Source organism: Kogia breviceps, chromosome 18 (genome assembly GCF_026419965.1).
Source record: "Kogia breviceps isolate mKogBre1 chromosome 18, mKogBre1 haplotype 1, whole genome shotgun sequence".
In the NCBI taxonomy this organism is placed as follows: Eukaryota; Metazoa; Chordata; class Mammalia; order Artiodactyla; family Physeteridae; genus Kogia; species Kogia breviceps.
In genome coordinates this window covers 13679820-13702642 of record NC_081327.1, presented here as the reverse complement: position 1 = coordinate 13702642, position 22823 = coordinate 13679820, and the positions used below count along the sequence as shown (strand labels likewise).

The window sequence follows — 22823 nt, the reverse complement described above, 5'->3', positions numbered from 1 at the left end:
ATAACTAATGTACAAATCTAATTATGTATAGATATTTATAATCTAATTTCTAATAAAAAGTCTTTTATCAAACATAATTTAAATTATCACATGGTAAGACATAATACTTTTGAGATTCATCCACGTTGTAGCTTGTGTCAATGAATCATTCCTTTCTCTGGTGTCATAAATCAGCCTTTTTATGGCTGAGTAGTATTCCATTGTATAGATGTACTACATTGTGTTTAGTTATTCACCCACTGATGGACTTTCGGGTTGTTTCCAATCTTTTGGTGATTATGAATGCAGTTTCTGTGAACATGAATCATTCCTTTCTCTGGTGTCATAAATCAGCCTTTTTATGGCTGAGTAGTATTCCATTGTATAGATGTACTACATTGTGTTTAGTTATTCACCCACTGATGGACTTTCGGGTTGTTTCCAATCTTTTGGTGATTATGAATGCAGTTTCTGTGAACATTCGAGTGCATACATAATTTTTCATTTCTCTAGGATAAATATATAGTTAACTTTATAAGAACTTGTGAAACTTTTGTCCAGAGTGGAGATACCATTGTATATCATTCCCATCAGCAATTCATGAAAGTGTCTATTGCTTTACATCCTTGCCAACTTTTGTACTATGTTACTTATTGCCATTCTGATAAGGGTGTAGTGGTATGTCATTATGGTTTTAATTTGCATTTTCCTGATGACTAATGATGTTGAACGTCTTTTCATCAGCATATTCCCATTTGTATCTCATACAACCATATGGATGAATCTCAAATACACTAAATGAAAGAAGTCAGACTCCAAAGGAGACATATTTTTACATATATATGGATACACACACATTTATATGACATGTGAAAAAGGCAAAACTATAGAAACAGGAAACAGATCAGTGATTTTGAGGGGTTGGGAGTGGATAGAGAGATTGATTAAAAAGGGATAGGAGGGAATTTAGGGGAGTGAAAGAACTGTTCTCTTGGTTGTGGTGCTGATTACATGATTGTACACATTTGTCAAAACTCTCAGAACTGTACACTTTTAAGGGTGACTATTACTGTGTGTAAATTATACCTCAATAAATCTGACTTTAAAAATATCTCAGTACTATAATATTATGTTACAGTAAATATAAAAGAGAAATAATTGAAAGTAATTTACAATAAAATAACATACATTGCCCTCTGTGAGGTTTTGGTACAGCCATACAGAGGTTGGTCTTGTGTCAACTTATAACTAGTAATATCATTAACAACAGGGACCCTCTCATTGGTCTCCACTAGCCCCACTCCCCTCAAGTGACTCTTCATCCTCCATAACTCTATTTTACAGGTGAGGCAACTGAGGCTCGGGGGAGGTTACTGGGCATCAGGGTTGGCACCTGGATTTTAATGCATGTCAACAGCTTTCACTATTCTGCTTGTTTCACTCATGTAGTAAATGGGAAGCTGTTTGTGATATCCTGGGTCTCCCAGATCCTCCCCAGCCTACTCCAGACCAACAATTCCCTGGAGGGTGTCTATAACGCTAGGACCTGATCCTCATCCCTTCTCCATCCCCCCGGGTTCCTGTCCAGGCAAACAGTGGGGACTTGGAGAAGCAGTACTGGGGGACTTGCAGTAGCCACACTAAGTGGCTTCATGAAGCAATGTGGGCAATGGGGAATCGGTAGACACTGTGTTACTGGGGGCCAATAGGGAAATAGCAGATATTACCAGGATTTAATGGAAGAGTCACAGATACTGTATTACTGGATAATGGGCACCAACAGACTTTGTGCCGGTTGTTAATGGGGGTCCTACAGAGATGGCTAATGTGAAGTTTATGGTGCCTTATCAGTCATTGCCCTTATCTGGGGAGAGGGAAGCAGGTTAATGGTACACACCAGTGTTCAGAGAGTATCGGGGGCATCACCACATACTGTGTTGGGGATGGCTACAAACACTGCTAGGTGGAGTAATGGAAGATAACTGGTCACCATCATTGTGACAGACAAATGAAAGGAAACACAAGCCATCCTGATAGAGGTATAATGAAAGAATCAGGAGATAATGTTAAAAGTTGGATTAGGTGGGGTATACCATGGTTTCCTACTCTGAGGATTGTAATAAGTGGTCATCAGTTACTATTTAGGTGAAAGTGGGAATAAATGGGGAGTATGGAGGTTACCAGACTGTTTCACAAATGGGGTGAAGTAATACACATTATGCTGGAGGTAACTGGAAGAGGTAATGAGAATATCTCCAGACACTATTTCCTGTAATAAGAGGTGACAAACACAGTGATGGAGTAAACTCAAAGGAGGATAATGGAGGGTGTCCAGACATTGTGCTGGGGTGGGTTAAGAAGGGGGTAATGGAGAGATCTCCAGACACTCTCCTGTGGGATCAGCAAACACTGTCCTAAGTTGGGGGAAAATGGTAGGTCATAAAACATTGAGTGAAGCCCCAAAAGCAGTGCTGAATGAGGTAAAAGGGGGTAGTGGGTCACCAGATACTGTTTTAACATAGAGAAGGGTGTACAGTGGCTCATCAGATACTGTGAAGAGGTGAGATAAAGGGGAGCTAATGATGGATAGACATGGATCTGAGGTGTGGTAATATGGGATATGTGGGATATGTCACTAATCACTGCCCAATTTGGGTGAGGGGATTACAGGAAAATCCTTAGACCTGTCCCCTTAACCAGGTCTGCCCCCATTCTCAACCCTCATGCTACTATTCACAAAGGTGAGAACATTTCTGTACAACCCAACTGTTTCCCACTCTCAGCGTTGCCAATGGACTGACCTGAAGGAACCATTTTGCTGGTTCATTTGGCCACCCAGCAGCTGAGCTTTCAATCAGACCCTCTGCATGCATCTGTGAGACCACTGCTACTCCAGTTTTAGGTTGCACACCTAACTTCTAAGGAAGGTCAACCCTTTTCTGCTCTTGGCCTCTCCATATTATTAGCTTTGGGCATACCCATCAGGGAATGATAAGCATGTCTGTAGGTCAGGTTATGGGGTAGAAAAGGCCCCATAAAGGTGCAATTGGGGTAAGGCAGGACTGTGCATGCTTGGGCAGAGTGAGTGGGCTCTTTTGTGATCACTTTGGAGCTGACTGTGGTATTTCAGAATCATTGAAGGGAATCCTGAAACATCAAGCATCAAGTCCCATCTATGTGGGGCTGATTTCCTGTGCCTCAGTCCCTTCTTTAAATGGGCTGGCATCAGAGCAAAAGGTTTACGATTATGTTACAACTTTTAGAACAGGAAGGAGGCACAGCCCAGGTAAAGACTAGGGGTGAAAAAGCTTTGTGTGTTTTAGACAAGTTGGTTCTCCCCATTGGAGCATCTTATGCTGCAATACAGAAAGGATCAAAAGGAAGTCATGGGATGAGCATGGTCAACACTCCACAACGTGCACTCATAGAAGGACTATTGTATGTCAGGCATGGGTCTAGGTTCACAACGGTGAACAAAACGGGGAAAAACATTCTAGAGTGGGAACCATAGACAAATAAGTGAAATATACATGGCATCATGGTAATAAGTGCTATGGAGAGGATAAAGGAGGAAGGGGAGGGTGATGAAATTTTAAGCCAGGCAGGCAGGGAAGAGCAGGGCAGGCCTCTGTGAAGATATACCATTGGAAGAAAGACATGAAGGAGTAAACCACACAGATATAATGAAAAACTGTGCTCTTTGAAGAGGGCACTGCAAATGCAAAGGCCCTGAGGCAGGACCTAACCTGATGTGTTTGAGGCACATGGGGGAGAAGGTCCTTGAGGAGTACATGGAATGAAGATGGGTAGAGAGAAGACAGTGAAGGTATGTTGGGGTTTGTTTTAATGAGTTATTGATTCATTATTGTCATTATAAAGGTCAAGTCATTAAGGAAGGCAAATAAGCTGGGAGCACTATAAGACTATAACAGCAAAAGGGAGACTGAGGTGAAGAGTTGACTAAGGTGACCTGAACATTCTTACTTCAGAAACTTTCCTGAAGGTAATGAGAGTTCACAGGACACAATACTGGGGGCTAATTACGGGTCAGTAAGTCTGGGAGATAATGGTAGTCAGCACGAATAGGCAGTCATAATGCAATTATAGGGGTCAGAAGACAATGTGCTGTATGAAAGTTGAAAACACTCTACTGGTGGCTAATAAGGGGGGGTTACCATTCATCATGCTAGAGGATAATGAGGGAATCAACGTACACTCTGAGGTTTATATCTGTATACATAATTTTTTTATTGTGGCATCCCTTTCTTGATAAAAATATGCAATGGGGGATTAGATACGCAGACCATGTTTGATTCAACAGAAGAATGACACACAAAATTCTGTTAGGCAATCAATGTGTTCTGTAACAAACATTTCACAGAACTCAGGGTTTATTGTTATCGTATATATTATGCTGTTCTACCATTCAACTTGTTGGCATGTTACCTATTCCACAGTAAACAGGATTATCATTAACATGACCTCACATAATGTTTCCAGTGCAGAATTTGGTAAGCGTTCCATTACAGTTTTCATGAGAAGGTTTCTTCTAATGTACCAAACTGACAAAGTTCCTTCTCAGTGTGAATGCCCCAAGGTTTACTGAGGCTGGTGACAATATGGGAAGGGGTCCTCCCATTCCTCCCATTCAGGGTCCTTTCAGAGGTCCTCTTCTGTATAGTAATGTGTGACATTCTGATGGAGCACTTCTAGTTATGATAATATGCATATTTTTCTGTTGCACGAATTCCATAATGTAAAATAAAATCTGATCTCACTGAGGTTTTCTGAATGTTTCTCTCAAGTGTGAATACTCTGATGCACGCCGAGAACTGATTTCTGAACGAAGCCTTTCCCACAGACTACACACTTATAGGGTTTGTCTCCAGTGTGTGTTGTCTGGTGTTTGTTCAAATTCGATCTGTCAGTGAAGGCCTTCCCACACTCAGAACACACATAAGGCTTCTCTCCTGTGTGAATTCGTTGATGCACTTGGAGCTGTGATTTCTTAGTGAACGATTTACCACAGTCACTGCATTCATAAGGTTTCTCTCCAGTATGAATCCTATGATGTATAATCAGTTCTGACTTTTGTCTGAAGGTCTTCCCACATTCAGAACAGATGTAGGGCTTTTCTCCAGTATGAGTTTTCTGATGTTTACTGAGATTTGACCTGCCACTAAAGGCTTTCCCACAAACAGCACACACATATGGTTTTTCTCCTGTGTGAATTGGTTGATGCACCAGGAGCTGAGATTTGGAGGTGAAGGATTTCCCACAATCATTGCATTCATAAGGTTTCTCCCCAGTATGAATTCTCTGATGAGTAATAAAGTTTGACTTCCGGATGAAGGCTCTTCCACACTCACTGCACACATAGGGTTTCTCTCCTGTATGAATTTTCTGATGCACAATGAGTATTGATTTCTGGTTGAAGGCCTTCCCACATTCATGGCATTCATACTGTCTCTCTCCAGTGTGAATTTTCTGGTGTATATTGAGGTGTGACTTCTGGGTGAAGGCTTTTCCACAGGTATTGCATTCATAAGGTTTCTCCCCAGTATGAATTCTCTGATGTGTAATCAAGTCTGACCTTTGTGTGAAGGCCTTGCCACATTTAGGACATATATAGGATTTCTCTCCTGTATGAGTTTTCTGATGTGTAATGAGATTTGACCTGTTGGTAAATGCCTTCCCACATTTAGTGCACATATAAGGTTTCTCTCCTGTGTGAATTCGTTTATGCACGTGGAGTTGTGACTTGGAAGTAAAGGATTTCCCACAATGACCACATTTATAAGGTTTCTCTCCTGTATGAATTATTTGATGGGCAATCAAGTGTGCCTTCTGGATGAAGGCTAGCCCACATTTCATGCATATATATGATTTCTCTCCTGTATGAATTCTCTGATGCACTGTGAGTGCTGACTTCTGAGTGAAGGCTTTTCCACAATCACTGCATTCATAAGGTTTCTCTCCGGTGTGAATTCTCTGATGTATAATCAACTCTGACCTGTACATAAAGGCCTTACCACATTCAGTACATATGGAAGATTTCTCTCTCATTTGTACTTTCTTATGTGTACTGAGGTTGGAACTGTTGTTGAAAACCTTCCCATATTCGTTGCATATAGACGGTTTCATTCTTGTGTGAGTTCGTTGATGCACCTGCAGTTGTGACTTGGAAATGAAGGACTTCCCACAGTTACTGCATTCATATGGTTTTTCTCCAGTATGAATTCTTCGGTGTGCAATCAAGTGTGTCTTCTGGATGAAGGCCTGTCCACATTCAATACATATATAGGATCTCTCGCCTGTATGAATTTTCTGATGCATCTTGAGTGTGGACTTCTGTGTGAATGCTTTGCCACAATCACAGCACTCATGGTGTCTCTCTCCAGTATGAATTTTCTGATGTATACTAAGATCTGAGTTATAAGAGAAGCCTTTCCCACATTCACTGCATTCATAGAGTTTTTCTCCAGTATGAATTCTCTGATGCCTGAAAAGAGAAGATACTTGGAAAAAGGCTTTCCCACATTCACTGCACTTATAGGGCTTCTCTCTAGTATGAGTTCTCTGATGTGTAATGAATTCTGGCTTCTGTACAAATGCCTTCCCACAGTCAATACATACATACAGTTTTTCTCCTGTATGCACTTTCAGATGTACCTTGAGTTGTGACTTCTGGGTGAAGATATTTCCAAATTCAACACATTCATAAGATTTTGCCCCACTATGACTTTTCTGATGTTGACAGGGTACTTGTTTATAGCTGAGGATTTTTCCACATTGATTATGGTCCCATAATTTCTCTCCTGTTGGAGTACACTCATGTTTAGTACAGGAAGAAATTTTACCATATTCAGTAATCTTATTAATGTTCTTTGATCCACTGTTTCTATTATGACCGTGTAAATCTAAATTATGGCTTAAAGCACTTCCATATAAGTCACATTGATGAGGTCTCTTTGGGGAAGGAATGTTGTGGCTCACATGAATTATTTTTCTGTCCTTATATTCATAATCCCTCTTTATAGTCAGTATTTTCTTGATGAAAGCTACATCTCTTAAAGATTTGTTTTCTCTTTGTTGATAGCTCTCTATCTGGTCATCAATCTGCCACAATTCTTCTAGAATAAAATACAATAAAATGTCACTTGTAGCATCACCTTTCCTCTCAATGTAGAAAGAAGTTTTTCAGAAATTCTCTGTGAGGTTTGAAATCCAAACTCTCCTTCTCAAAGGAGAATGAGATGATTTTAGCTCAAAGAGCAGCTAGCAGAGGCAAGAGGAGAGGGTCATATGGTTCATCCAGGTTGAACACAGTGAAAAGGGTGAGGGTGAATCATTGTCTGAGAAGACTTGGTGATAGTGGTGATAGGAAACATTCTGGGACACAATTCAGTTTATTCAGAAAATAAACTTTATGAACTCAATGCACTGTGCCAGGAAGTGAAAAAAGGCAAAGAACAAGATATATAGCACAATAATATTTATATAAACTAATAATACATACCCCAAGTCACTTTAAATATGAACTTTAAAATATGTTTCTATCATATAAAACAATTGCCTATGATGGGAAGTGAGATGAGTATGGGGAAAAGAAGGAATAATGAATAAACAGAAAAATTAAATAGAGAATCCTTACCCATACTGATGATGATAGTGTGTCCTGAATGAAGACATGATTAAACTCAAACCTCATCATGTGAAGTACAGAAATAAAGCAATTTCAAAAATCAGCCAACCAGGCAGACAGCCCCCAGTCAGTGTGAAGTCTCAAGCAACCTTGGAAGGAAGTCAGAAAGGTACTCCTAAAGGTTAAGCAACAGTGACCCCTAAGTCATCAGTTGGATGAAAGACATGGGGAATGGGAAAGTGAGAAATCTTAAGTCAGTGACTATGAAGAAAAAAGGAAGAGAGCATGATTGGAGATAAAGTTCCAAAGCATCTCACAATGAGAAAGAAAGAAATGAAAGAGGACTAGGAGGAGTGGGAGTGTGTGACATATAGTAACTTTTAAAGAAAGCAAATCCATGAACAGCTGAATACATAAAGAATGAATCTCGGACAATGTGGAAGGCAGAAAGAAAAAAGAATGTTAGAGAAAAGGAGCATAACCAAGAAAAAAAGAAAATTTTGAGGCAGATTGGCGTGTGATCCAGATGCCAAAAAGCCAAGGAAGAAGACAGTTAGAAACAACAAAGGCATTTTTACAGAAGGCATTTAGTTATTTGAGAGGCCGATATCAAGGGTCCTCAAATAATACAAAAAAATCAGAACCTTCCAGAAGAGTCATCTTAATAGTATTTCAAAGATGCCAGTCTTTCTCAATATGGCTGAGATTTACTTCCCTGTCTCCCATCAGTCTGGGTCACACTCACTCACCTGGACAGCTCTGATGTGGACTCTCACCCTGCAGTGCCCATGGCTCCTTTCCTTGCTCCAACATGAAAATCTCTGTTTCAGGAACTTGATACCCTGTTCATGAGAAATGATAAAAGGGCTGGGTCCAGCTAATTGTGTTACAGAGCCCAATCAACAGTCTTGTTCAATGAGGCTTTGTTCTACAGGAAAGTAACAGTGTATCTCTGAGAACAGAGTACAGTTAACCCTTGAACAACAGGGCTTTGAACCACATGGGTCCAACTTATGAATGGATTTTATTGAAAATATTGGAAAACCTTTTGGAGATCTGTGACAATGTGAAAAAACTCAGACAAACTTCATAGCCTAGAAATATCAAAAAATGTTTTTAAAAAGTTAGGTATGTCATGAATTTTGTAGCCACCTCCTATTGCTATTGCAGTGAGCTCAAGTGCTGTAAATATCCACTTAAAATGCCCTAATCATTGCCTCATGAGCAGTCCCTCTCGCCAGTAAATTGTGTATAGCAGTAAAAAGTAATCTCTCTGGGTTCTCACATATGTTTCATGTTTCTTGCAATACCATAAACCTTGAATAACATCATGGGACCCATACTTACATACTAAGTGCCACTAGCGATGCTGGAAATGCTCCCAAGAACAGAGAAAATTCATGACATTATAAGAAAAAGCTGAATCGCTTGATTGAGATCTGCAGCTGTTGTTGCCAGCCATTTCAAGATAAATGAATTAAGTGTAAAAACCATTGTAAAAAAAAAAAGAAATTCATGAAGCATATATCATCAGACACAAAAACCCTGCATCGTTTTTTTTTTTTTTTTGGCTGCACTGCATGGCTTTTGGGATCCTAGTTCCCCAACTAGGGAGGACTGAATCCAGGCCCTCAGCAGTGAGAGAGTGGAGTCCAAACCACTGGACTGCCAGGGAATTCCCACCATGCACTTTTTGAGAAACACTTTTTAAAATCTTGTATTAAAAATGTAGTTTTTATGTGGGTACAGGATTGTTATAAGAAAAGCATACCAGGACTTTGCTGGTGATCCAGTGGCTAAGACTCCACGCTCCCAATGCAGGGGGCCTGGGTTCCATCCCTGGGCAGGGAACTAGATCCCACATGCCACAACTAAGAGTTCACATGTGCAACTAAAGACCTCGCATGCCACAACGAAGATCCTGCATGCTGCAACTAAGATCTGGCACAGCCAAATAAATAAATCAATATTTTTTAAAAAGAAGCATACCTATAGATTCTAATATGATTTGAGAAAAAGCAAAATCATTATATGGTAACTTAAAGCAAAAGGAAGGTGGAGGGCTTAAAGCTAGAGGATTCAATGCCAGTAAAGGATGGTTTGATAATTTTAGAAAGAGGTTTGACTTTAAAAAGGGATAACAGGAGAAGCAGCTTCTGATGACCAAAAGGCAGCAGATAAGTTCCTAGATGCCATAAAGAAAATCATTCAGGAGAAAAAAGATATCTGCCTGAACTGGTTTTTAATGCAGATGAAAGTGCCATATTCTGGAAAAAATGCCACAAAGGACTAAGGAAAAGAACTGAGCACCAGGACGGGAACCTAAATCCTAACTAACTCCCCTGTTTTGTGCAAGTTCAGTCAAGTTTATGATTAGGACAACCCTTATCTATAAAGCTGCTAACCCCTAAGCCTTGAAAGGAAAAGATAAACACTAGCTGCCAGTCTTTTGGTTGTAAAACAAGAAGGCCTGAACAACAAGAACTTTCTTTCTGAATTGGTTCCATTGATGCTTTGTCCCTGGAGTCAGTAAGTACCCAGCCAGTAAGGGACTGCCTTTTGATATTGGACAATGTCGCTGGTCACCCAGAACCCCATGAGTTCAACACCAAAGGCATCAAAATGGTCTACCTTCCCCCAAACACAACATCTCTAATTCAGCCCCTAGATCAGGGGGTCACAAGGACCATTAAGGCTTATTACACATGGTAGTCTATGGAAAGGACTGTCAACACTGTGGAAGAGAAACTTGATAGAGAGAACATCATAAAAGGCTGGAAGGATTACAGCGCTGACGACGCCACCGTTGTTACAGAAAAAGCCATGAAAGCCATCAAGCCTGAAACAATACATTCCTGCCAGAAAAACTGTGTCCAGATGTTGTGCATGACTGCATAGGATTTACAACAGAGCAAATAAGGGAAATCAAGAAAGACATTGTGAATAAGGCAGAAAAGGTGGGGGTGAGGGTGTGGAGGATTATCTTGGAGAAATTCAAGAGCTAATAGACATCACAGCAGAGGCTTGATGAATTTGAGGGCTTTCGAACCAATGTCAGATGATTAGAAAGAAAACATAGAAGAAGTAATGCCAGAAAACAAATTGCCATTAGACAGTCTGGCAGAAGGGTTCAGATTTACTTAAAACTGCTTTTGACTTCTTTTACTACATGGACCTTTCTATGATATGGGCACTGAAAGTAAAGCAAATGGTGGAAGAAGATTTGGTATGGTATAGAAATATTTTTAGAGAAATGAAAAAGCAAAAAAGTTAGAAATTATGATGTATTTCCATAATGTTACACTGAGTGTGCCTGTATCTCCTGCCTCCCCTCTTCCACCTCCCCCACTTCTTCCACCTCTGCCATCCCCGAGACAGCAAAACTAACCCCTCCTCTTCCTTCTCCTCCTCAGCCCATTCAATGTGAAGACAACAAGGATGAAGACCTTTATGATGATCCACTTCCACTTATAAAGCAGTAAAGAATCATCATGCTGTACAGTTAATAAACTTATCTGTTGTGTATACATGTGTCTTCCTGTGAAAATCTAATAACTGTATGGCAAGAACTGTATGAGGAGTTTGTGTGTCATTGTCATCATCATTGACTAAGTATTCATCACGTAGAACATCATGTACAAGACTTGTATTGAGGTAGACAGCCTATCCTTACATAGGCATAAGGTGAGTGCCATTTAATATAAAATTAATAATGTGTTAGTTTTCTTACTGTTTTATAACTTTGCTTTCCAAGAACTGCATTATTGTACAGTATGCCTCTCTTGTAATTGGAGAAACTGGGTATCAGCCTATCATCACAGGTAAGTGGTTTTTTCTTAATGTAACAATGTTTCCAATACTGCATTATGAATATGACTATAATACTGTATGCCATAAAAATTTTATAATACTTTATTCATTAGTGTATAGGCTAGGCTACCATGAAACCATCATTTCAATTACACTAGGCTACCATAAAGCAATCATACTGCTACTTCTTCATTATCAATACATGAATCATTCATTACACCTATAAATAAATATGAATTTCTCTTTCACATTACCTTTTCATTTTTGATGTCTAGTGTTGTAATATATATAACATCTACAGTGTTTTGTATCATTTAAGACAATATTGATGTAGGCATTGACAGACAATTCACCTTATAAATAGATGATATAAACTTACGGTATTAATAAATACATATAGTAAATGTATTTTCTCTTCCTTATGATCTTCTTAATAACCTTTTCTTTAGCTTACTTTATTGTAAGAATACAGTATATAACACAAAAAATATACGTTAATTGACTTTATGTTATTGGTAAGCCTTTCAGTCAACAGTAGACTATAAGGAGTTAAGTGTTTGGCAAGTCAAAAGTTGTATGTGAAATTTCAACTGTGCTGGGTCTGCACCCCTAACCCTTGTGTTGTTCAAGGGTCAACTGTAAAATTCAGAGTGCCCAAAAGGGATAAAGAATCCTGGACAAATCAAGGACAAAACCATCATATAAGTCAGGTGTCTCACAGCATTCAGCAACTGAGAATAAAATCACTCTCAGTGGGGCTCTTCTTTCAGACACTCAGGTAACGGTGCTTACCTACTGAGAGCAGGTGGCTATAGGTCTCCAGCATCACATCCCGGTACAGGTTTTTCTGATCAAGGTCTAGCTGCTGCCACTCCTCTCTGCTGAAATCTACAGCCACATCTCTGAAGGACACTGATCCCTGTAAGGGCATATTCCTGTTCAGCATGAATAGTTAGTTTTGGGGGATGGAGAGACTATATTTAGGAATAAGGAACTTAGGTTTTGTTGTTATTAATTTACCTCCCTTTTAAAAACTCACCCCCCCATTTCCCTAACATTTTATCATGAAATTTTACAAACATACAGAAAATTTAAAATAATTGTATAGTGAAAACCTGTATAACCACCACTTAGAATCTTCCCTAACAATTTACTCGATTTGTTTTACCACACATTTACCCATCCTTTTACCCATCCATCAATCCATCTTACTTTTTTGTGCATTTCAAAGTAAACTTTGGATGCCAGTACACTTCCTCCTAAATACTTCAGAATGCAAATCATTAAGTAGAGTATAACATTTTTTTACCTTTTTAAAGTAAGCTTTACATACAATGAAATGCACAAATCCTCAGAGTACCATTTGAAATTTTGACAAGTGGATACACCTGTGAAATCCAGGAGCTTTTAAAAAATGGTATTGCATATAGGGTGTATATTAAATATCTAATTTTACATAATATTTTATGGAAGAAAGAAATCCAGTAAAGAATTTCTGCTATTGTTCTATATTATGGTCAATTACTCTTTTTTTCAAAACTGAAGATTGAAATAGGCTCTCCTGTAGTCTTCTAGCAACTGGAAGAATGACCTGTGATACAATTTCTGAGCAATTTAGGACCAGCCATTATGCTAGCCCTGGGAACACAAATATGAATTATTTATGTTTCTAATCTTCTAGCAACTTAAAAGACTTGGAAAATAAACAAGACCTATGTTTTAAAAGAAAAGAAAAAGAAGACACAAGTTCACTAAAGTGTCAAAAAGTAAATCTCTGTGTGGAACACACTGAGGTCCCCAAAAAGGAAAAATACATTCTACATGGGGGTATAAGTTTATTATTAGTTGAGGAATTTAAGTCGGAAGATGAGAAGTATAACACAGAATGGGGGGGTGAGGAAGGTCATTTCCCAGAAAGGACAAGCAAAGGTGTGGATATAGGAAAATACACGATGAGTTTGGAGAATAGCAAATAGCTCTATGTAAATGAAGAGAAGTTTGCATGACAAGCCAGGAAGGTGGTTATGGGAAAAACAGTTTGCTCATAGAACAAGTATGAATTTTCCACTTTAAGTAAAGGTAATTAAGGTAGTCAGATTTATATTAAACATTTTTTTGTGTAAGATCTGTATTGCAGAATAACCAAATAAATGATGAGGAACAGTTCCTTACAAAATGATTTCTGGCTAATAAATGAAGAAGTTAGGATAGAATTAGAATACCATCATCTCATAACTCCTAATGAAATAATGGGTTTAGACAATAATCATTAAGGGTTGCTCAACTGTTTCAGGTGAAAGGCTGAAGAGAAGTTTAAAATGGACGAGTCAGCTAGTAACACTGGCATCCACTCATCAATTTTAACATCACAAAAAGAGAGATAACCATGTATTATGTGCCTCCTGACATGATATAGTAATTAATTTCATACCACCCATTAAGTAATTTTACCAAATATAAAGAAAAATACAACCTCAACCTCATTAAGCCTCCAGATCCAACAAATCATTCATAGGTAATATGAAGTATAGAGGAATATGTTGAACAATATCAAGACCAAAACATGAGCTAAATCCAGAAGGCAGCAAATGACCTGTTTCTTCAAAAAATAAATTACAACAGAAAAAATATGGAGGAGAATCTTTTCTTTATTAAAGGAGACTTCAGAGTCACACTAACCAAATGCAACTTGTGGACCGTGTCTGGCTCTTAATTAAAGCAAACCAACATTAAAAAGATATTTATGGCATGTTTCAAATTCAAATAATAACTGGGTATCAGATGATACCTAGGAATTACTGATATTATGTCTTAGGTGTGATAATGGCTTAATGGTTATGTCAAACAAAAAGGAAGAAAAAGAGAATTCTCGTCTCTTAGAGATATACATCAAAGTAGTCACAGATAAAATGGTTTTGGAGATTTACTTTAAAATAATCCAGCAGCTGGGGAGGAGAGTAGTTTTAGATAATATAAGAATGACAGAATGTTGATCACTAATAAAGCTGAGTGATAGGTACAATAGATACATGGGCTCCTTATACTATTCTCTTTACTCTTGAATACATTTACATTTTTTTCATAGTAAAATGTTTTTTAAAAAACATGATCTTCCATATTAAAAAAATCTAATCTGGAAATGCATAATTGAAGGAATGGCTATTTCCACCTGGAGTCAAACACTTAAAAAAGGGATTTATAGGGACCTGAACAGCCCACACTCAGTAAATTATAGAAATAATAAACAGGGTATTATCAATGATATAGAAAAACAAACAACAGGGTCTAATCAATATTTATAGAATACTCCAACCAACAACAGCAGAATACACATTCTTTTCAGGCATCCATAGAACAATGACCAAGACAGACCATATACTAGGCTGTGAAATAAATCTCAACTGGAAAGAAATGAAATAATATGAAGTATGTTCTCTCTGAAAATAATGAAATCAAACTAAAACTCAATAACAGAAAGACAAAAGAAAAATCTCCAAAGGAACTATATTAGAAAACAGTAACAAAAGCTATCTGGAAAGTCTAGAACTATCTGGAAATTAATCAACACACTTCTAAATAACCTATAAGTCAAAGAGGAATCCTCAAAAGAAATCTAGAAAATACATAGAACTGAAAGAAAGTGAAAATACAATGTATCAAAATCTGTGGGATGCTGAAAGGGAAATTTATAGAAAAGGGGAAACAAACAATCCAAGTAAAAAATGGGCACAGAATCTGAATAAGACATTTTTCCAAAGAAAATATACAGATTGCCAACAGATACATGAAAACGTGCTCAATGTCACTAATGATCAGGGTAATACAAGTCAAATTCACAATGAGATATCACCTTACACCTGTCAGAATGTAACAACAACAAAAAACCCCCACAAACCCAAGAAATAACAAGTGCTGGCAAAGATGTGGAGAAAAGGGAATCCTTGTGCACTATTGGAAGAATGTAAACTGGTGCAACCACTATGGAATATACTATGGTAGCGCTTCAAAGAATTAAAAATAGAACTGCCATATGATCAAGCAATTCCATTTCTAAGTATTGATCCAAAGGAAATGAAAATGTTAACTTGAATAGATATACACACCCCCATGTTCACTGCAGCATTATCCACAATGGCCCAGACATGAAAGCGACCTAAGTGTCCAAAGATGGGTGAATGGATAAAGAAAATGTGGTATTTATATATGCATTGGAACATTATTCAGCCATAAAAAAGAAGGAAATCTTGCCATTCTCAACAGCATGGATGTACCTCGAGGGCATTATGCTAAGTGAAATAAGTCAGACAAACAAGGACAAATACTGTACGATCTCACTTTATGTGTAATGTAAAAAAAACAGCAACTGAAGTCATAGATACAGAGAATAGACTGGTGGTTGCCAGAGGTAAGGGGTGGGTGGTGGGTAAAATGGGTGAAGGTAAACTTCCAGGTATAAAATAAGTCATGGGGACGTAATGCACAGCATGGTAACTGTAACTATAGTTAATACTGGACTGTATATTTGAAAGTTGCTAAGAGAGATCTTGAAGGTTCTCAACACAAGAAAAAATATTTGTAACTATGGGTAGTGACGAATGATAACTAGATTTATTGTGGCGATCATTTCACAATATATACAAATATTGAATAATGTTGTATACCTGAAAATAATGTTATATGTCAATTACACATCAATTTTTTTAAAAAGGAAAGGGGAAAGGTCTCAAATCAATAATCTAAATTCCTACCTCAAGAAACTAGAAAAAGAAAAGCAAAATAAACCCAAAGCAAGCAGAAAGAATAAAATAATAGAAAGCAGGTTTCAAGGAAACTGAAAACAAAATTAAAATAAAACAACTAGAGAAAAATCAATAAAACACAATGTAGTTATTTTGAAAAAAATCAACAAAATTGATAAATCTTGCTGACTGACCTAATAGTCAACCAGATTGACAAAGGTAAGAAGATACAAATTACCAATCTCAGGAATGAATATCGTTACAGATCTGGCAGCCATTAGAAGAAAAATAAGGGAATAAAAAAATTCTATGCTAATAGAGTCAGCAACTTAGAAGAAATGGACCAATTCCTCAAAAACCACAACTACCAAAACTCAACATTATGAAATACATAAGTTGATAATCCCATAAACCATTAAATTAAATTAAATTAATAATTTAAAAGCTCCTGGAAAAAAAAGTCTCCAGGCCCAGATAGTTTTTGGGGTTTTTTTTGCTGCACCATGTAGCATGCAGGATCTTAGTTCCCCAACCAGGTATTGAACCCATGCCCCTTGCAGTGGAAGCAGAGTCTTAACCACTGGATCACCAGGGAAGTCCCAAGATAGTTTTACTAGAGAATCCTACTAAACTTTTAAAGAAGAGTTAGTCTCATTTTTACACAATCCCATCCAGAAATTAAAAGAAGAGGAAACACTTCCCAACTAATTTGGGGGGGCCCGTATTATTACCCTGACACTAAAACACTACAAAGACAGTACCAAAAAGAAAACTACAGACCAATCTCTCTTGTGAACTTAGATGTAAACATCCTAAATGAAATACTGCCAAATTGGATCCAGCAATGAATAAAAAGAATCATGCATCACAATAAACTGGAATTTATGGGAGAATTCTCTATACTATATTTTGCATGCCCTTTGAATCTATAATTATTGCAAAATAAATAAAACGTTGAAAAAATATATTGAAGAAAGTTGAAGCTCATAACAGAGCATTTTGAAATGGGCAAGACCAGAAAATAAGTCACGAGAACCACTGCACAATTCAGGTGAGAGAATACAAATTTCTCACTTATCTAAAGTAAGGCTGTAGTAAGGCTATAGAAGAGATTGATACTAATTATTAAGGAGGTAAAAGTGATACTGAGTGTGAAGATGAGAAAAAAGGACTCAGATAACTCTCAGTTATCAGTTTTGTGTTGCTGTAGATTCTGAGGTCACAGATGAATTTAAGGACTAGAGGAGGGGGCTGGGGGAAAAAGATAAGAAATAATATATTTTGTACATTCTAAGATTTAAGTGATAAGACATATACAAGGATGGGCTCTAGGCAGGTGGATAGAGAGCTAGTATGGAGATGATGATTCAGGAGTTGAATATACAGAGCAGGTCACTGAATTCTGGGTAGGTAATGAGCATGCAGGAAGGACAGGATAGAGAAAGTATTAAAGATACTTTTTTTTTTTTTTTTTGCGGTACGCGGGCCTCTCAGCGTTGCGGCCTCTCCCGTTGCAGAGCACAGGCTCCGGATGCGCAGGCTCAGTGGCCATGGCTCACGGGCCCAGCCGCTCCGCGGCATGTGGGATCTTCCTGGACCGGGGCACGAACCCGTGTCCCCTGCATCAGCAGGCAGACTCTCAACCACTGCGCCACCAGAGAAGCCCACTTGTGGTTTTTAATGTCTAAAATTATGATGCTTGAAAGCTATCTTTTTTATTTCTTCATTTAACTATGTTCAGAGATTACAGTTTGCTTCTTTGTGATGTGTTGATTCTGTTTATGGGGCTTAGAACATTGTCATTTCTTTGAAAATGTTCCTTAGATATTTGAAAAGAGAGCATATGCTCTAATTTTTCTCTTTCATACACTTGCATATTCACAACCTACTCACACCCAAACCCTGGCCCCTAAACCCTATGTCATCAAGAATTAAATGGGGAATCAAGAAGATGTCATATTCGTAGCTTTGACTCCACACCAAATGAGGTTTATAAACAATCTGTCCTGGAAAAATCTCCTTACTCAAAGATAACAATAAAAATCTCCTAATGGGGCTTCCCTGGTGGCGCAGTGGTTGGGAGTCCGCGTGCCGATGCAGGGGACGCGGGTTCGTGCCCCGGTCCGGGAAGATCCCACATGCCGCAGAGCGGCTGGGCCTGTGAGCCATGGCCGCTGAGGCTGCACGTACGGAGCCTGTGCTCCACAACGGGAGAGGCCGCAACGGTGAGAGGCTCGCATACCGGGGGAAAAAAAAATCTCCTAATGTACAAAGATACTATAAGCATAAAGAATGAAAAAAAGAGATTAAAAGGAACATGCTAGAAATAAATTGCCACACAATAAAAGAAAACACATTCACCATGAATTCAAGGAATTCACTAAAACAATCAACTACTTAATGAAATAAATAGGGATATAAGAGTCCAAAGAAGAAATAATGGAAAAACAGGTTAAGAAAATGGTTATTTAAATTTTTGAAAAAAAAATGGCAGAACTCAGTAAAGAAGTAAAAAAGAAAGAAAAAGTAGCACAGAAATGAAGGTCTCTCTGAAAGCAATAAAAACATTTCATGAAAACACAAAAAGTGGCAAGAGCAGATTAAGACAAGTAAGTGACATGAAATGGAAATAAGGACTTTTAAAGTAAAACAGAAAAAAAAAACAAAAATAGAGTTTAATAAAAATATCCAACAAACAAAAGAATCCTTTAAGTAGTAGTATAGAACTCTTATCATTATTCACAGTACAAATTTAATAGATATTGTCTAAAAGAGTAAAAGATTTAGTTCAAAAAATTAATGGGATAAAGGTGACACTAAGAGAACTAACCAAACAAAAAAGAATCTAAACCCTCCTAATTACCAGAATGACACAGAAACAAAAGCAAAAAATACAGAGTATACAGTGAAAGATACATAAAAGAAACACCCATATCAAAAGTGTAACATAAAAAGCATCTTTCCACTGCTGTACAGAGAAATGCACAAGGACTCCAAAGGCTGACAGTAAAAGGATAAGCAAAAGGCATATTTGGATATACCAACAGAAGGGAAATAACAGCCTCCATATTAATATCAGACAGACCTGAATTCTAAGAAAAAATATTAAACAGGATTTTGGATTAAAAATCCAAAATGAACTTGAGATGTCATTACTATCACTACACCAAATTACATAGTATCAAAATTTATAAACAGAAACTATAGGCAATACAGATAGAAATATATTCATGGTGAGAAACTTTAAATAATATCTCTCAGCTCTAGGAGATAAAGAGGAAAAAATAAGCCACATTGTAAAAACCTCCTAACTACATATTTTATTGATAACAAAGCCTGTATCTGGAAACATTCTTTTCAAGTGACTTTATAACATTTAGAAATATTAAACATAAAATTTGCACACATACACGAAGTTAACACTCCAAAAGGAGAATAAAATCAATGCAAACAAATCTCTCCAAAGGTGCAATCCTAATTTTATTAAAAGTAGAATTTTTTAAGTAAAAATCTTAACACCTACAAGTGAAAACGTGGTAAATGGTAATTAAAGATCTGATGGGAAATTTAGTATGTTCCTAGAAATTCACCCATTTCATCTAGATTTTAAATTGAGATAAGTTATTTTTCTAGATTATTTTTGAACATTGTTTTGCTGTGAGTAGTTAATACGTTTGATTTCTGAATCTATGTTCATAATTTTCAGTTCTTTTACTGTCATTGATGGGTTTAGATGTCAAGGTTAATATGGTTAACAAAATAAAATAAACACCAAAAACAATGCTGGGAATAATTTTAGATATCATCTTTACACAAAATTTTGTTATAAAGACCAAACTACTCCCAGAATGAATTTCCACCCCCTGGAATTCCTCCTCCTCACCTCACATGAGCTGCCATGTTTCTCTGGAGCCAGGCCCAGGGATTTCTGGTGAGAGGTCCAATTAGCTGGCATGGTCATGCTGGGTCTCAACCTTTATTCTCTCAGGAGCCTAAAGTTTGGTGGACATCTGTAAACTCAAGCAGAGCTGCTAAGGAGAGATGAGGTGGAGTCTGGAGGAAGATCTGACCCAGGGGATCCCTGGAAAGATAATGTCCACATGGTCAGTCATCACATAAACATCTCCAGTGAACTCCAAGGTGTAGTTTCCTGAGCTAGACACCACAGGACAGTGGTTCTCAAGCCTGAGTGTGCATTCAAATCACCTGGAGGGTTTGTTAAAATACAGTTAAAAATCCCCACACTCCCACAGTTTCTGATTCAGTAGGTCTAGGGTAGGGCCTGTCTCGGACTATCCGGGTTGCTCTAACAAAATACCACAGACTGGGTAGCTTATAAACAACAGAAATTTATTGCTCACAGTTCTGGAAGCTAGGAAGTCCAAGATCAAGTCCATGATCACGTTTTGATGAAGGCTCTCGTCCTGGTTCATAGCCAGCACCTTCTAGCTGTGTCTTCACATGGTGGAAGGGGCTATGAAGCTTTGTGAGGTATCTTTTATAAGAGCACTAATCCCATTCATCAGGGTTCTACTTTCATGACCTAATCATCCCCCATAGGCCCCATCTTCTTATACCATACTTTTGGGTGTTAGAATTTCAACATATGAATTTGGGGGGAAAAAACATTAAGATCATAGCAGGGCCCAAGAATCTGCATTTCTAACTAGTACCCAGGTGATGCTAATGCTACTGTTCCAGGAACCATACTTTGAGAACCAGTGCTGTGGAGAACATGAAGTTTAACAAAACCTATGATAGGTTATTAATCATGGTAAAATATGGGAAAAAACATGAGATATGGAGTAACATTACTAAAGATTTGAATTGCAGCTCTGCTACTTTTTGGCTATGAGAAAATGAATGTTATTTTTAGCTTTAGTTTCAAAAATGAGAATGAAAGCGCCTACCTCATAGAGTTACAAAAATGAAATGAGATGATGCTTACAAAGTGCTCAACACCTCCCTGGAACACAAAAAGCATGCAATAAATATCAGCAATTACTATGCACTATTAGATATTAAAAGTTAATATAAAAAACAATATAATCAAAGCAAGTAAAATAACAGACCAGACAATACTGATTTATGTATATGACAAAAGTGACATTCAATTGAGTGTACTCAAGACATTCATTGCATAAATGGTGCTGACATAACTGGCCTTCCACGTGGAACAAAACAAACTAGATCCCCATTGCACACTATACATTAGACTGAATTCCAACATGAGTAAATATTTTAAGTATATGTATTTTTAAAATCTCAAAGAATATTAAAATAAATTTTAGGAGTATACGTTTGTATAACATTCTGGTGGAGTTGGAGGGATCTTATTGTACATGAGAGGAAACCCAGAAACTATAAAAGAGAAAACAAATATTTCTGATTAGATATTTCCTAATTATATGTTAAAATACACCTTAAAAATGAAAATATATATATAAAAAATTTTCAATATGTGATGACAGGTTATCTTTAGTGTTAAAAAAAAAAATCTAGCAATCAAATGGAAAAAAAAAAAAGCCCAGGGAAAAAAAAGACAAAGGACATGAAAATTCACAGAAAAGTAAATTTAGATAGCAATTAACCAAAAAGGTGCCAACATTACTGATGGGAAAGTGCATTAGACCAATCAGACATAATTTTCCCTCAGAAGTGTAAAAACTTTTTAAAAAATGCTGGAAAGCATTCTGGAAAATGAGCTCTTTTATAAATTGCTGGTGGGTGCTTAAATTGCTATATCTTTTGAGTTATTTAGTTATATCTATTATTGAAAATACACATAACTGCTCCTAATAATAGTTCCAAATATATAAAGCAGAAACTGGTTGAAGGAAGGGCAAGAGGATAAATAACCTTTCCAGTGTGAGTTTACCTTTCTCGGTAATTAATTAAGCAGACAAAATAATATGCATAATGCAATCTATATGAAACAATACAATTAATAAAGAATACTACTGTTTTTATGTAATAGATGTGACATTTATGAAAACTGACCCTGAACTGGGCCATAAGCAATTTTTACACTCGAGCGTCATCCTGAGGCATTATTTGAAATAAAGAATGCCCTTCTAAATAATTCATGAGTCAAAGAAAACATTAACTGAAATTTAAAAAACAAAAACCCAAACACTGAAATGGGAGCAATAAAGAAAATGCTTGTGAGTATTTAAAAAGCAAGCTTATCACAGACCCCATAGATTCCCCATGCTGACGCCCCAGGCCCTATCAATGACCACAGACTCCCATCACTGGGCCCCCAAATCCCAATCACTCATCTCAAAGATATTCACCATTGCCCAGGACCTCATCACTGACCTCTCTCTGACACACAACAACGGACGCCAGAGACCCCACCCCCCACCACTGAATCCCAAAACCACCATCACTAACTCCACGGACAAGCCTTCTATCATTGACCCCACAGAATTCCTAATCAAGACCAAGCAAAATCACCTCAGAGACCTCTCGGAATTAGTGTGAAGATGCTCCTGACAGAGGCGGCAAAAACGCCTCCGAGAGCCACTTCCGCTTCAAGTCGGGCCTCTAGCACCTTACGGACCGTTGGTATTGCGCATGCTCTGAATTACCCTGGAAGCCGCATTCCTCCAACAGTCAACGCGGCGAAGAGACTTTGTTAGGGACCT

General features: G+C 37.7%; 1 protein-coding gene across 5 annotated transcripts; it reads right to left on the bottom strand.

Annotated features, from left to right (window-relative positions):
• Positions 1–93: 93 nt before the first annotated feature.
• Positions 94–22823, bottom strand: ZNF585A (zinc finger protein 585A). 5 transcript variants are annotated; one of them, XM_067019013.1, is made up of 7 exons: positions 22633–22761; positions 20535–21139; positions 20057–20254; positions 12227–12353; positions 8374–8466; positions 7634–7657; positions 94–7112 (listed from the first exon to the last, which is right to left on the bottom strand). In XM_067019013.1, the coding sequence occupies exons 3-7, from the start codon at positions 20132–20134 to the stop codon at positions 4780–4782; spliced, it is 2655 nt and encodes an 884-aa protein (XP_066875114.1). In that variant the 5' UTR covers positions 20135–20254; positions 20535–21139; positions 22633–22761; the 3' UTR covers positions 94–4779. The 5 variants fall into 5 exon arrangements, with proteins under 5 accessions (XP_066875114.1, XP_066875118.1, XP_066875116.1 ...); XM_067019017.1 differs by lacking the exon at positions 7634–7657 and having other exon boundaries at positions 21084–21139; positions 22633–22823; XM_067019015.1 differs by lacking the exon at positions 7634–7657 and having other exon boundaries at positions 20535–21534.